General features: G+C 43.0%; 1 protein-coding gene across 1 annotated transcript in view; it reads left to right on the top strand.

Moving 5' to 3' along the window:
* LOC122779562 (cadherin-18-like) overlaps window positions 1-14834 on the top strand; it is a 105472-nt gene that overhangs the window by 46366 nt on the left and 44272 nt on the right. The window contains exon 4 of the mRNA XM_044042045.1: window positions 3768-3887. Within this exon, the coding sequence (XP_043897980.1) occupies window positions 3768-3887 (120 nt within the window). The remainder of the gene's footprint in view (window positions 1-3767; window positions 3888-14834) is intronic.

Raw genomic sequence — 14834 nt, 5'->3', positions numbered from 1 at the left:
TGAGACACGCTACATTGACTGTGGGTGTGAATGAGAGAGTGAATGGTTGTTTGTGTCTGTATGTTTGACCTACGATGGACTGGTGACCTGTCCGTGTGTATATATACGTATAAATTTGGCTCTATGTCAGCTGCGATTGGCACCAACGCCTCCCGCAACCCTCGTGTAGAGGATAAAGCCGTAGAAGGTGATTGAGTGAGTGAGTGAGTCATGCTTGACCACTGAATAAAAGATGCTGTGAGTTAATATTAGATGAGCCCTAAACTAGTTGTAATATTACAAAATATCCACATAAAACTCATATGTTATCTGAAACTAGCAAGAAGACCCGGGTTCGAGCCCCAGTTGGAACAAGGGTCTTTCTGCATGGAGTTTGCACGTTCTGCCCATGTGTGAGTGGGTTTTCTTCAGGTTCTCTGGCTTCCTCCCACAGACCAAAAACATGCAGTGGTGGGGATTAGGTAAACTGGTCACTCTAAATTGACCATAGGTGCGAATATGAGAGTGAATGGTTGTTCGAACTGTCCCGGGTGTGACTCCGCCTGTCGCCCTAGGTCAGCTGAGACTGGCACAGCTCCCCCCTGCGATCCTCCTGTGGAGGATAAAGTGGCAGAAAATAGATGGATGAAGATGAACGATTTGAGACCCCAGAAGAGTTGAGGGAATGTAAACATAAGCCAAGCAAATGAAGAGCATTAGCATACTGTAAGAAGTTATGCTTATGAAATAATCTCGTTTGTCATTATACAACCAAAATTGCACAACCAAATTTCCGAGGCCACTGGAGAGTCTGGAGGAAACCCCCACAGACACGTGGAGAACAAGCAAATCAAACAGCACCCACACGGTGCTAACCACTACGCCGCTGTGCTGCTCACCTGGAGACACCTTTGAGATCACAAAGGGTGTCATCTATTGAACATTTGGTGAGAGGCTGGTAATTATTAATTTAGAGTCTCCAGTTAAACTAACCCTGATCTGCGTAGATCTATGAATATAGATGAAGAATCTGCAAGCCACACAGCTGAACTTGCATTTGGATTCATCAGTTAATTATGAAGCACATTATATAACATAAAATGGTTAATCAACAACAAAAAAAACATTGGCTAGTGAAGCGTTTAAAAGACTCCTTAATTGAATATAAATCTATCATCTTGTGCTGCCTTTTTCCGTGTGAATAAATGAAGCACAGGTCTGCCATGATGAATGAGAATGGATAAAAGCGTCGGCTTCACCTGTCTGCTGCTACATGGTCAGGCTAATGGGCTGTGGCTCTTTACAAGAGCACTGCTGACAGCACACACTATGTTTCACTGCAGCTCATACTATGTATTTAGGGAGTGTGCTGTGTGTCACATTTGCATAAAAACAAGATTTTTTTTTTTTTGCACTGTTAAAGAAAATGCATAGTGGCTTGGTTTTCATTTCAGATGCTAATCAGAGTACAGTGCATCAGCAGTGACAGCGGCATTATGCTCAGCATCTGGGCTTGTTTGTGATTTAATGTGTTTGGTGGTGGTTGTGTGTTTTTTTTTCAAGCTAGCAAATATATACAAGGACCAGAGTTTCTTTATAAAAAATGCAGTGAACTAAACAAACGTGAAGGACAACACAGATTTAAGGGAAGCTTATGAGAGAGAGAATGTGGATTTTGCACAGCAGCAGCTTTGACAGGTCACCACAGCAGAAAATAACAGGTGTAAATAATCAAATTAATGATGATGATTCAGTTCCATTTAGCGTCCTGATTTTCACTGCTGCACCAGCTCTGAAGTACATGAACTAAACAGAGCCATAACTAATTAATGAGAAAAGACTGTGCTTTTCCTGCTAAAACACATTGAAATTCAGCCGGTAACAGGCCTGAATTAAATTTGACTCGCTGCTTGTTTACTCATGTACACACGGATGTCAGTGCTTGTCAAAGAGAGTTTGTGAGAGAAGATGCAGCGCGCTGTAATGCAGTGGTAGCCTAAGTTAACTAATGGTGCAGCTTTAGCACTGCTCCACTCAACTCCACTCCATTTGCTCTTTGCACTTTACTACCTGGTGCAATGCCTAATTATAGATCAGTTAAAAAGACTTAAAAATCCACATTTAGCAAAGGAAATGTCTAAAATGTCAATATTTAACAGGAGTCTGGTGCATTTAGCGACAGCACTGCTGAAAGCCGAATCACGACCACGTTCAGTGTTATTTCAGTGACTGTCATGCAGGAAGTACTGAACCATTCTGTCAACAAATCTTCATAATCAGAAGTCCCTAGTTTGTTTGTATCGTGCATAAAACCACGTCACTGCAGTGGTGCGCAGCCACTGAGAGAAGGTACTATGAAGTCATGGAAAACGACCAAACCGAGTCGAGTCGTGCTAGTACTGTATAATTACTGAATGGTTCTGCCATTCCAACAAAGTCAGCATTCAACAGACCAATCTTAAGTCAGTCAGTCAGTCAGTCATCATCTAACCGCTTTATCCTCCACCAGAGGGTCGTGGGGGGTGCTGTGCCAATCTCAGCTACATCGGGCGATAGGCGGGGTACACCCTGGACAGTTCGCCAGTCCATCGCAGGGCCACACACAACTAGAGACACACGGGGAGAACATGCAAACTCCATGCAGAAAGGCCCTTGTTCCAACCGGGGCTCGAACCCGGGTCTTCTCGCTGCAAGGCGAGAGTGCTAACCACTACACCACCGTGTGACCCCCCAATCTTAAGTATCAAACTGAATTAGAAATTCTGGTAGTGGAACCTTCTACTACCTGGCACCCTACCACACACATACACGACCATGCTGAATGAAAAATATTTACTGTTATCTTTCGCAGCACAAAGATGTTTTTTTCCTATATTTGACTGAAAGGCCAAACTAGCGATGTTGCGTTGTTGGTCTTGATCAGGATGCAGCCTGTGCTCGTTCCACAGCCCCTTCTCAATACCGAATTTTAAACATTCTGACTCGGTCCACCTCTGAGACAGAGTCATTATTCTAGCAAAAAAAAAAAAAAAGAATATAGGGCATGCACTTTGCACAACAACTCCCTCACAGCTCTACAAAGAGGCTCTTTATTCATGGCTCGAGCAGCTGGCTAAATAAACAAGCTGCAGTTCAGTCAGCCGCGCAACAAACAATCCATTCTTCTGAGGTAAACACAAACGCCACGCGTGTGAATAATTATGCGGATTTGACAGGAGGTTAAGGGTCCAATCGAAGAATCTTTTCAGCTCTTATTTATCACAGTTGTGTATCATATGAAGCGGATTGTCCTTTCCTCTAGATCCATTCGAGCTGCTGTAATCGTGAAACACACAGTTACAGTTACAATTCAATCTGGGTGGTTCTCTCTCTCTCTCTCTCTCTCTCTCTCTCTCTCTCTCTCTCTCTCTCTCTGCAGAGAGCACAGCAACACCATCGGTGACATTTTCTTAAAAATGTTATTTTGCCCCTTGTCAACACACTCAGGGTTACAATGTACCAATTGATAACCACCTATCACAGCCATCATTTCTGAAATGTCATGGAGGAAAATCATGTAAATAAACCTCTCAGTCCTTCACTTACTTCTCTAGCATGTTGTCATGCCAACTTGACGTATGCACACTTATTAGATATTGATGACGACCTCCATGACGACATGCATTACATCTCTTTTATTCGTTATATTCGGTTGAATAGTGTGTAATAAAAGGGATGTGCAACTGTGGATCTTCGATTCTGGTATTCTTTTCATGCGTATTGAACACTTGCCTTCCTTTTATTTGCAGGAACATCCGTTTTCCAGGTGACCGCGTCAGACGCAGACGACCCAACCTACGGGAACAGCGCCAAGATAGTTTACAGCATTCTGGAGGGAGAGCCGTACTTCTCTGTTGACCCCAAGACAGGTAAAACGGCTCCTGTGCTTAATTTAACTGCTTATTAAATGCTCGACAAAACTGAGCTGAACAAACTTTTTAGAGGCCGCTCAGTGATGCAGGCGGCGATTTCCTGTGAACTAAGCCAAATCTCTGACCGTCTCCACATGCTCCATTTTTTTTTTTTTAGGTGAAAGAACAAGTTATTCACTTTATAACCCAGACAATTTTAACACCCCCTGCTGTTTTTTGTTTGCTCGCCATATGTTCTCCTCTGGAAAAACAGTGTATATAGGGGAAAGATTTGCTCTTAAAAAATGACAACGTGAGCGTCAGTAAAGTCTGTAAAGTGATTGAATTCAAGACCTTCTATTTACCTCAATTTTAATCCTCAGTTTTGCAGGTGCATAACACATCCCCACAATCTTTGATTTCCGTTTAATTATCATTTACTTCATATTACCCAGTTGAGCGTGACGTGAAATAAGTTGGTTGTTTTTGACACACTTGAATGAACACCACAGAGGTCAGCTGGGTGGCCATGTCTCGTGCCATGTCTGGGAGTCTCCCAGCGTCGTGGCTCGCACTTCAGTCACATCTGAGGACGCACAGTCTCAACAAACTGTGTCCGCTCAAGGCTGCGGGAACCACAACGTCCACAGTCCACGTGGACGTCATAGGAGCCTTGGTCGGATGCCTTTCTCATCCCTTTCTCACTGTCAAAGTACCGTTTGGACGTTGTTTGTGTTTGACATTGCCGCTCGTCGATTGCAGTCACACCATGCAGGGATTCAGCTGTCACCACGTCGTGTCTCCGAGAACAATTGCTCAAACGTTATTGGTGACACCAGAAATCAAACCGTCAATGGGCACAAACTCGTCTGCAACGTCTTCATTTTGCTGCTTCGCCCGAATAAGATGACAAACATCTTCATTATTGAGAGGGTCTGTCCTGTCCTCTCACAATTAAGATGACATCCAAGCTCCTGAATGCTTGGCAATCATGGGTGGTTGTGATTGTGATTAAAGCGCTGCAATTTTCCCGTTTTAATAGATTTGAATAATTGTCACACAGCACTGATTGAATCGTTCACTGTGATATGTCAGACTGACACAAAAAAAAAATTGGATTTGAATTTTGTTGAAAGCCCAAAATTAACTCAAACATGATGTTTAAAAGTTGCTGCGGTCCAAAAAATACACCGTATATTTCCTCCCAATGTGAATCCTTGAGGTTTCAGTAGCAGAGGCATGCATCATTGAAAGAATTTTGAAAAAAAGAAAGTATATATATACATATATTAATAGATGGATTATTAATCGATTACTAAATTAATCTTTGCTCAATATCACAAAGACATCATTAAAACTGAATCATTTTGGTTTGTAGACAAAACAAGACATTCGAGTACATCGTCATTTCCAGGTTTGACAAACACTGACAAACCTTTTTTTTTAACGTTTTCTGACATTTTATGGACCAAACGATTACTCCATTAATGGAGAAAATAATTGACAGATGAATCAATTATGGAAATAACTGTTAGTTGTGGCTCTAATTACAGGCACGGAATTATCAGGAATTTTCAGAAATTCCTCCCGCAAAGCCAAACTGGACCCTCCGGTGGGCCAGTTCTGGTCCGAGCTTACAATCCATACACAGTATTGTACATTTCCACAACTCTAATTTAAACAATAGAGTCGGGCAACAAATTGTTCACAGCGTATTTAGTATGACCTACCATTACACTTGAACAATAGCATGACCCTGGATTTCAGGGTTACAGTGTAACCCTAGTTACTGGTAAAAGCCCTTTGTTTCACGTCAACAAATATCTGCTTTAACGCGGGTTCATTCAACACTTGTTTGAGCGTCACATACACATACAGTCCCAGTCAACTTTTAGTCCCAATATTAAAATCCTAAATGTCAATAATCACAGAATTTGATCGACATAAAAACAACAAAGCTCGTACTGGTGAAATGAACGCCTTTGGAAGTTCACATAGTACTTTATTTTTTATCTGTGCTGCTTCAAGAGGCTACAGGCAATTCTGCCCACTCAGTATTTTACTCCAACTTTATTAGCTACTGCAGCCCATATTAGTCAGAATTACCTCCCACTTCTACTTACCTTCTATTACACACCGCACGGCCTCAAAGGCCACAATGCAGTCTTTTTATTTCGCTTACAATATCACCAGTTAAGAGAATATCATTTTGTGAATATTTATAAATTATACATTACATTTGATGATTGTGATTTTTTTTTGCGGTGAAGTGAATGCATTGTGCCTCTTATGAATGCAGAGCAGACTTAATTAACTTGCACTCTCTATATAACTCCCCAAAACAAAAGCTTTCCCAGGCATGATAGTGTGTTCATTAAAGACGCAAGAGTGGGAACAGAACAAGGCCACGGAGACGGCGCACTGAGGGGATCCAAACGTGCTCAGAGTGCCTTTCACAGCAAGTTCCATTCAGCATAAATGGAATTATCTGGAGCCAGAAAATCTGCCTTGTGTGTGGAGACTGATGCTGCTACTGTGACTTTCTTTTGGCACCATTTCATATGTTTGAGTAGCACTTTCTGGTCCCTATTAGAGTAGAATAGATAATACTATAGTGTTGTCTGTCTTCGCTCTCAAACAGCATCACTATGAAGAAGCAAAAAAAATATACGTTCGCTTTTTTTGAATGGCAGATTGAAAAATGGATAAGGTCCTTTTGTTTTCCGGCACGATTAACCCTCTTATGACTATCCAGGTGTCACAACGGGACAAGGACTTGGACCCAATTGCACGACCAGGGAGACAAAGTGAAAAATAAACAAATATTTTTCAACAAAAAAAACACTCTTTACAACAAGATGGAAAAACTACAAAACAAAAGAAACAAAACCAGAAAAGGACAAAGTAGCAAACAAAAGTACAAAAACCTGATGAGGTTCTCTGGTTCACAAGACAAGAAAAACTGGCAACAGACTAAGGGAGACGCAGACCATAATATCCACACGTTAATGGGGAGCAGGTGGAAACAGTCAGGGCGGGGCAGACAATCAGACTGGCAGGAAAACACAAGGGGAAGGGGCAAGTTACCTGAAACGAGTGAAATTTCAAAATAAAACCACAAGACAACAACTAAACACCACCAGCTTTCTTGGGCATGACACATGATAATCAGGTCCTCTGATAATCAGGATTTATTTTGATTTTATTGCTTCTGCTCCGTTTGTCCAAGATAACTTTCACTTTTGATATCTGGCAGTTTTTCAACCATTAAGTAATAAGCTGACGTCACAATCTGGACGTGCTGGTGATTGGGCGGTTGTTCGGAGCAAGTCCTGAGGTTCTACTATAGTGATAAGACTATGGACGCAAAGGGTCTAGGAGTTAGGGTTATGCGAAGGGTTAAGTGAAGTGTGGAAATATGGACGGTGAATGTCTTCAATGTCAAGTATTAACTTTTTGCCTGCATGTGTGTCCACCATGTGACGTGGGAACAAATCTAACTCTCATTGTATTGTCATAATCCAAATCTGCCCGGCATCCTGATAGCACCAACTGATAGAAACACATCCTGTGGTAGTGATTGATGCAGTCAGGCTTCGAGGGAAAGATGCACCTTCATATAATATGTTTTCTTGAATAATATATTATTAAAGCACAACTCAGCCCCAAAGCCTTTGGTGTATCAAACTCTAGCCCCCTGTAGATATAAAAGGAGGCTTAGAAGATTTTGTTGCTCTCTCCTTGGTGCGAGATGTCAGTTGTATTCAGGCTGGATTCACAGCAGCATGGTTTCGCTTTTGTGTGAAACAAAAAAACAACCATAAAAAAACACACACAAGGAAACTTTTCAAAGAACTCCAGCTTCACACTCTGTTAGTTGTTTTTTTTCTTCCAATTTTCCTAACAACCGCCCCACACGGATCTTCTGAGATAACGTTCAACACAACAAATGCCCGTCTTCTATATTTCAGTTTGTCAACTTGCTGTAGCTTGAATGAAAACAACCAGAAAACAAATTATAAGCAGCTGGTGTTGCGCTGTGCACTGCAGGCTTAGGATGCTTCTTATGTTGAGCTCAGCAATTTTTTGTGTGCACATTATACTGCAGCTGCAAAGCCTCAGGTTTTCCCAGGCTCCAGTTCGTACTCATTGAGGTCGACCGTCAGGGCCCCACAGGGGAATGACTGCACTAGTCAGAACAACGCGGTTTACTCGTCAGCACTGCCACAAACAATACATCACGTAAAAATGGTACTCTCAAAGTTACATTACATACTATAATATACAGGTCACACATTTAAACACACACTGTGTTGGATTATTTAAAGGCGACATTGACCGGAAGCTCCAATTAACGCTGCGTTTGTGTGTGTATCTGCGTCATTCCCTCGTTTATGAAACCCTAAAGTTTCAGAACAAACCGTTCAGCCACTGCTGAGAAAATAGGGTTTTATTGTTTTCCTGGGCTCTGCGAAACGGATCAGCACACCGTATGTTGATGATGTCATCAGTATACCTCACCACTCCTCCACATCCGGTTGCGTACATTGAACCGCAGAAGAAGAAGAACTACTCTCGTTGTAGCTGCTGAGATGCAGAGCATCCACCGTGCCAGAAGGGGAGCTGTGTATCTGAGAGCTGGCCTACCAATTTTGCACTTCCAGGTACCTGGCCAATCACAGGACAGTGGGAAAGCTCTCGTTGGCTGTGATTTTGGTCTGAAACAGCGCGGCAGACGAGAGCGTCAGTGAGGAGATAATTTGATCGGCTCGTTTGCAGCGATTAGGAGGTTTTTAACCATGAAAACAAGTTAATATATGTAAGTAGACCTCCATAACTAACATATATGTGCGATACAAGCATTCTATGTCACCCTTAAGCATTTAATCAACTGCACTTTGTATTAGGTATTACGTTCTGGACCACTGAGGATATTTTCTAAGGATTTTAATTGACTAACACTGCTCTAAATCTTTTAAAATAGTTTACACTGTGGCTTGATCGTACCAGTGTTGATTATACTAAAGGCAGGCACTCGCAAAAAGTGCAGCAGGTCCTGAATAGACTCAGGAAAGAGTAAAAATGCAACAATTCAATTTCCACTCAGCTTTCTTCTGCACACACTGGAGGCTTATTCCTGTCCACAGAACATTTGCTGTAGGATTATCTATCCACCTGGTGGGTGAGACGTATCACGACGCTGATTAAACAGCCTCATTATGGCACAGGTGTGTTACTGTCACACTCGAGTCAACCCTTGTATATATGACACAAACAAACAGCGCATGAAGCTGTGTAGTAGCTGCTCTTTAACTTAATTGTCTTGTTATTTCTATTCAGAAAGAGCTCAGATGTGAGCACACATACTGTGCCTACACACCCAGGCACTCTTAAAGAAAAAAAAAACAAATCCTTTGCCTGTTCTTCAGCTCACGCACCACCCCTCCACAAAATGTTATGGAAATCAGTTCTGCCGGATTTGAACTAATCCTGCTAACAGTCAGAAGTTATACCAGATATGCATCCCCAGACTGTTTCTGTTCATGAGCAAATTTATGTAAAGAAGAACTATGAATAGGTAGACACCTTAATCCATCCATCCGTCCATTTTCTACTGCTTTATCCTCCACAGGAGGGAGTCACGGGGGTTGCTGTGCCAATCTCAGCCGACGTAGGGCGAGAGGCGGGGTCACACCGTGGACAGATCGCGAGTCCATCGCAGAGACAATCCACCATTCACTCTCACACCTACGGGCAATTTAGAGTGACCAATTTACCTAAAGAACATGCAGAAAAGGCCCTCGTTTTCAACCCGGTGGCTCTTACGAGGGTCTTCTTCACTAACCACTACAGATACCTCAATCATTTTCTGAATGTGTCACTACAGCGCTGCTGAAAATCTACAGTACAACGCACCCAAAAATCACAAGTTAACGTGCGTCGTCAACAGTATCAAAGTGCTATTTCCCCCGGTGGGACATTAGATAATGAAAACTGCAGACTTAATGGGCACAGCACCAGTTGCCCTCCCTTTCTGTCACCACAAAGATGCGTCTCCCTCCTCTAACTCGTCTCTAATGCACCTTATTTTTTTCTTCAACCTCCTTCTGCTGCCAATACCCCCACCCCTGCATCCAATTATTCTCGTTTGTGTTCCTGTCTCCTCGCCAGCAGAGGATTGCTTCCCACCTGGAGGGATTATATGATTTGCTGTTCTTCGAAGACAAAGTCGAGCCAAAGGGAGAGATAGGGACCGTGAGTAGTCCACTGCAAAGACTAACACAGTTACTGCCCTCAACTGAGATTTCCACGAGAGAAAAAAATCAATTTACAGGCATTTAGGAAGCCTGACATCCTCTCTCACATCACGCAAGGAAGAGCTTTAGCAAATGTCTGTGTCTGAGTACATTCAGCCCCAAACGTGACTCTACACTGCGTTCTGTCTCTGTCTCTCTTTCCTTTGCGCGAGTATTTGCAAACAAACGGTCTAACGTGGTGCAGAGCGATCAGGCTGGCAGCAGATTAAGGCAGATGGTTGGATTAATGAAATGTCAACACAGAACTGTAATGGCGGGACAGTTGACTTGCAAAGGTTGCTTAAAAAAAAAAGAAGCAGACGTCGACAAAATAAAAACTCAACTCTCCAACTATCGTCTGTACCGGCTTCAGTTACTTATTAGATCATTCTTTTTAGCCAATATTAGCATTAACTGGATATTACGACTGTCTTCGCTAACTCTTCTCTGTAAGAGTTATTTATAGTACATGCTGGGCCTTCTGCAACCACGCTTTTCTGTAAGTAAAATTTAAATGTCCTCATTAATGCAATGTATGCTCTGCTCTGTGCTAATCCAGGCATACAGTGATAGATCCGTATCAGACAGATTCTGATAGAGTCTTCCTCCTGGATCCCACAGTCCCAATCAGTTTCTGACAGACTCATCTTTGAAGTCACCTTTATTTCTATAGCACATTTAAAACCAACCATGGTTTACAACACGAACATAAAACACAATAAATTACAACGTGAAATCGTTAAATGGTAAAAAAAAATCTGTCCGGATAAAATGTTCTGATCCTGAAGTGAAAGTCAGAGAGAAGATGTCTGGGTCTTTAAAAGTCATTAAAACTCAACAGCAACTGTGCAAATCCATACTGTAGTGGAATATCTCTCTTTCTGTCTGTTATACTGATCATTTTTTTGTCATGCTCTGGTAGAGAATTTATCTCCACAGCGTGTTCGCGATTTATCGTCGACAGGTGTCGACACTAGTCGAGCACCTCCAAAACACAAATACACCTCCCGGGTGTTGGATGCATCCCATCTGTAGATCAACTACTGTAGATGATGATTCCCACTCAAGACCATCCTCCTTTTCCTCCCTCTATCTCTCCAAGAACCACGACTTCTGCCAAACCAGCCACGGTTCTACAGCCGGAAGAAAACTAGAGACTCGTCAAAAGAAAACTAATTAAAAAACCTTGTCCACACAGAGTTTGATCCCCTGTGGCCGCCCACCGAAACATGGCACTCTGTTTTTTAGGCAATCACGGTCTCTTTCCACACCCTCACTTACAACTCCCGCAATATGCCAACATCATGCAGATTCTCCTTGTTTAACTGGCTTTTCCACCGACTGCTACAGTCTCTGCATCTCATGACTCGGCGTTTCCTGGCTCCCGCCAACCTTAAAGAACCAAGACCATGCTTTTCCCGGGCAGCCAGTGTTTTTTTTTTTTTGTTCCAAGGTGAAGACATAAATCTAATCAGACTCCTGCTGTCATCTCCAGAGAACCTGGCAGCTGTTCTAAAATCCTCTGACCCCCCCTCCCTCCCTCCCTCCCTCCCTCTCCTGTTCAAAGACACGGCAATTAGGGGGATTTTTTTGACTGCATGTTGATATTTACTGCGATGTTTTGCCCTAAGACAAGACAGTAGCTGGACAGTCCACGTGGCCTCAGAGCAAACTCTCAGCAACCAGAAAAAGTCTACATGGGAATATAATTGAGCCCTTAAGGCTCGGCATTTGGGCAAAGACAGGAAAACTTCTCTGTAGTTCTAAAGTTCTGCACGCTTGTTTTTGAGTGCTAAGTACATGTGGTGTTAGCTCCAGCTCCCTCATGATCCTTTCAGGATGAGCAGTATGGATAATGAACGGATGGATTTGTGTTGAAGTCAAAACCTTTTGAACAAGTTTTCTACTCACTGTAAAGTGGTTTCGTAGCCCCCTCCTCCTCCTCCTCCTCCTGCTACTCCTCTTCCTCCTCACTCGCTCTCTTTCTTTCACTAACATTCAGCACATAGCTCTTTGCTTCATTATGCTGACCTTGTGGTTAGGAAATGTTGGCATAAAAAAACACTCCATTCATAGATGAGGATGGAATTGTAATTTCCCACTTTTTTTTTCTGATCACTTTCACACCCATATGCTCTGAAACGAGAGCGAGGCCCACCGCTTCAGTCACAGCTGCACAGCTCACACAGCTCACACCCAAGATGGAATCAAGATCCATTTTAGATCCATCACTCACACCACATTTAGCCCTGTTCTGGGGATCATGGCCATGAGGTTTATATTGGTTTTCATACCAGATGCACCTTTTAGTTTTCATTAACCTCACACGAGCGGTATAAAGTGTTGTAGGCACAGCTATCGTCAGTGCTGACATGAAAGGCCTCTTTTTTTTTCCTTTTCACAGACGTTGCCGTGCATCTGCACATCTCTCGGGTGTAAACAACACAAAATGCCAACTTTTGTCCTTGCTCAGTTATTGAAACTCTCCAATTCCCCAAGGCCACCAGTCTGCTCAACTTTCTCAGTTAAATCTAAATAATGTGTGATGAGTGTCATACAGTATGTACGTTTTAAAAAAAAACAAAAAAAACAAAGCAGCTGGTTTAGGGGGTGGAGTGGCTCAAGACCGGTACCCTGTGTGCGAAAGACATCATAGTCGCAATGGTCGTAAGTTCCATTCCACCCCTCGCTGATTGTACTCAATTCAATTGTAAGCCGCTTTGGATAAAAGCGTCTGCTAAATGACATGTAATGTAATGTAATGGTTTTCTCACATGGCTGGCCAGCTCAGTTCTCTGTGCTTCCTCCATCTTGTGCTCTTGAGATTCAAAATATGGCCGTGTGCTTTGTCCCGGGTCAGTTTCAGCATCCCATTTCCACGATGGCACCTCCTCCCCTGATACGATCCTGCACATCAGACATCTCGCGTGGTTATCTATCACCCACAACCTTCTTATCTCCCCTGTCCTTAACCACAGTCCCAGTGTAAATCGAGGGTATGTCTCCCGCTCTCCTGAGTGTATGTGACTTTGCCTGGAGAGAAAGCGGCCATGTATTTAAAAGTAGAGATTCACTTCAGTGCTTTGTCTGACCGTTTTTTTCATTCTTAAGTGCAAATGTGAAGCACGGCTTAAGTCTTATTCGCAGTTCCACACAGACGGAGATAGCCTCTCACCCTCCCATGCTTCACAAGATGCTATCAAGCCAACAGGGCGTGCTCCGCCTTTATCACTCCGTGGACGCCGACTCTGTTCTCGCTCCCGTATTTCACGTTCCACGTTGAAAATCTTAAGGTTCTGAAAAGCAAAATGACCCTCAGTGTCTTTCTGGCATCAGAGCAAATATGATTAAGCAGAATCAAACGGAAGACTTCTCCTTTCTGAGCAATCCCTTTTTCACAGGACCTGTACAAGTTCCCCACACTGAATTGCAACAGCTTCTAATTGTGTCTCCGTTCATGTGGAGATCGCGCAAAAACTTTGGCACACCTGCTGATAGATATCAGCATGCTCACGACTCATGGCAGTAAACACTGAAAACCAAGTGTAATAGCGTTGGTCGCTAATTTGCTGCCTTATTTATAAATGATCCGAGCAGACCTGAAATGACTCTTACCCCAGTCTGTCCTCTCAACAGTCTCTGCTGCCATGAGTCTCATCCCCAAGTGCTACATACAGCTGGTGATTATTTGCTTCATACACAAACGATTAATTTTTACTTCCAGTTCAGGGTAGTGGCCTCCCCAGCTAAACACTAAACCTCGTCCGTCTGGCTCTTAAAAATGACAGAAGTTTAAAGCCTTTAGCCTTCATCACAGACTAAAGTTCTGTTTCTTTTGACCGTCGTACTATCACAGGTTTACATCCATCTGTTTGGCCTTCAGTGGCCTTTAGCTTTCATTACAAGTTTTTAAAAAAGGAGCATTTGATTCATTTGCTTTCTTTCTGTTAACTGTGTCCCTTTTTATTGTTGGTTTGTGAATGAATGAATGTGTCTTTTGTATGTTATGTGTTCATAGCAACAATCGACTACTATTTCTGTCTGCAAATGAGTTGCACGTGGCATTGTTCACAATGCTGGGTTTCTTTTTCTATTGTTGGCTTGGACTGGAAAGGGTCTAAATGTACAACTCAGAGACGTGAATAAAGGTTTCATAGTAGGCTACCCCTTCGTTTGACACTGGCTCATGCACGTCATGGTGCAAGTGATGGATGCATTGTAGACTTTACAAATTATACGTGAGTGACTTTAGCTTCGGCTGATGGAGAGAAGCAATAGTTGCACCTTCTCTCTCCGCCTGGCGGGAAATATGCAGACCTCTGGAAATCTTGTCACACGAGATACGACGGACCTCACAACATCGATACACGGAAAAAAACGCCACGCGATAAGATGCGGAGCGACAGAGCGCGTCACATCTACTCCGACGAACGCGCGATTGAAACCAAAAAGGAAAACTAAAAAGGGCAGAAAGAGAAACGTGTAAGAGAGGCTAGAGTTACACGACAGACAGTCTGGCGGAGAGAGCGGCTGAAACGCGAGGAAGTGGAAAAGGGAATGGGTAAACAGCGGGGAATCAGGTTCGCTGGGAGGCTGAGGTTACTGCAGTTCAAGAGCGAGTGGCTGGGTCTCAAATGACAAGAGAGTTATAGAGATTCTTGGCAGGTTA

The sequence above is a fragment of the Solea senegalensis genome, linkage group LG1 (assembly GCF_019176455.1).
Source record: "Solea senegalensis isolate Sse05_10M linkage group LG1, IFAPA_SoseM_1, whole genome shotgun sequence".
In the NCBI taxonomy this organism is placed as follows: Eukaryota; Metazoa; Chordata; class Actinopteri; order Pleuronectiformes; family Soleidae; genus Solea; species Solea senegalensis.
The sequence above is the reverse complement of the archived record's forward strand: the minus strand, read 5'-3'. Positions and strand labels throughout refer to the sequence as shown.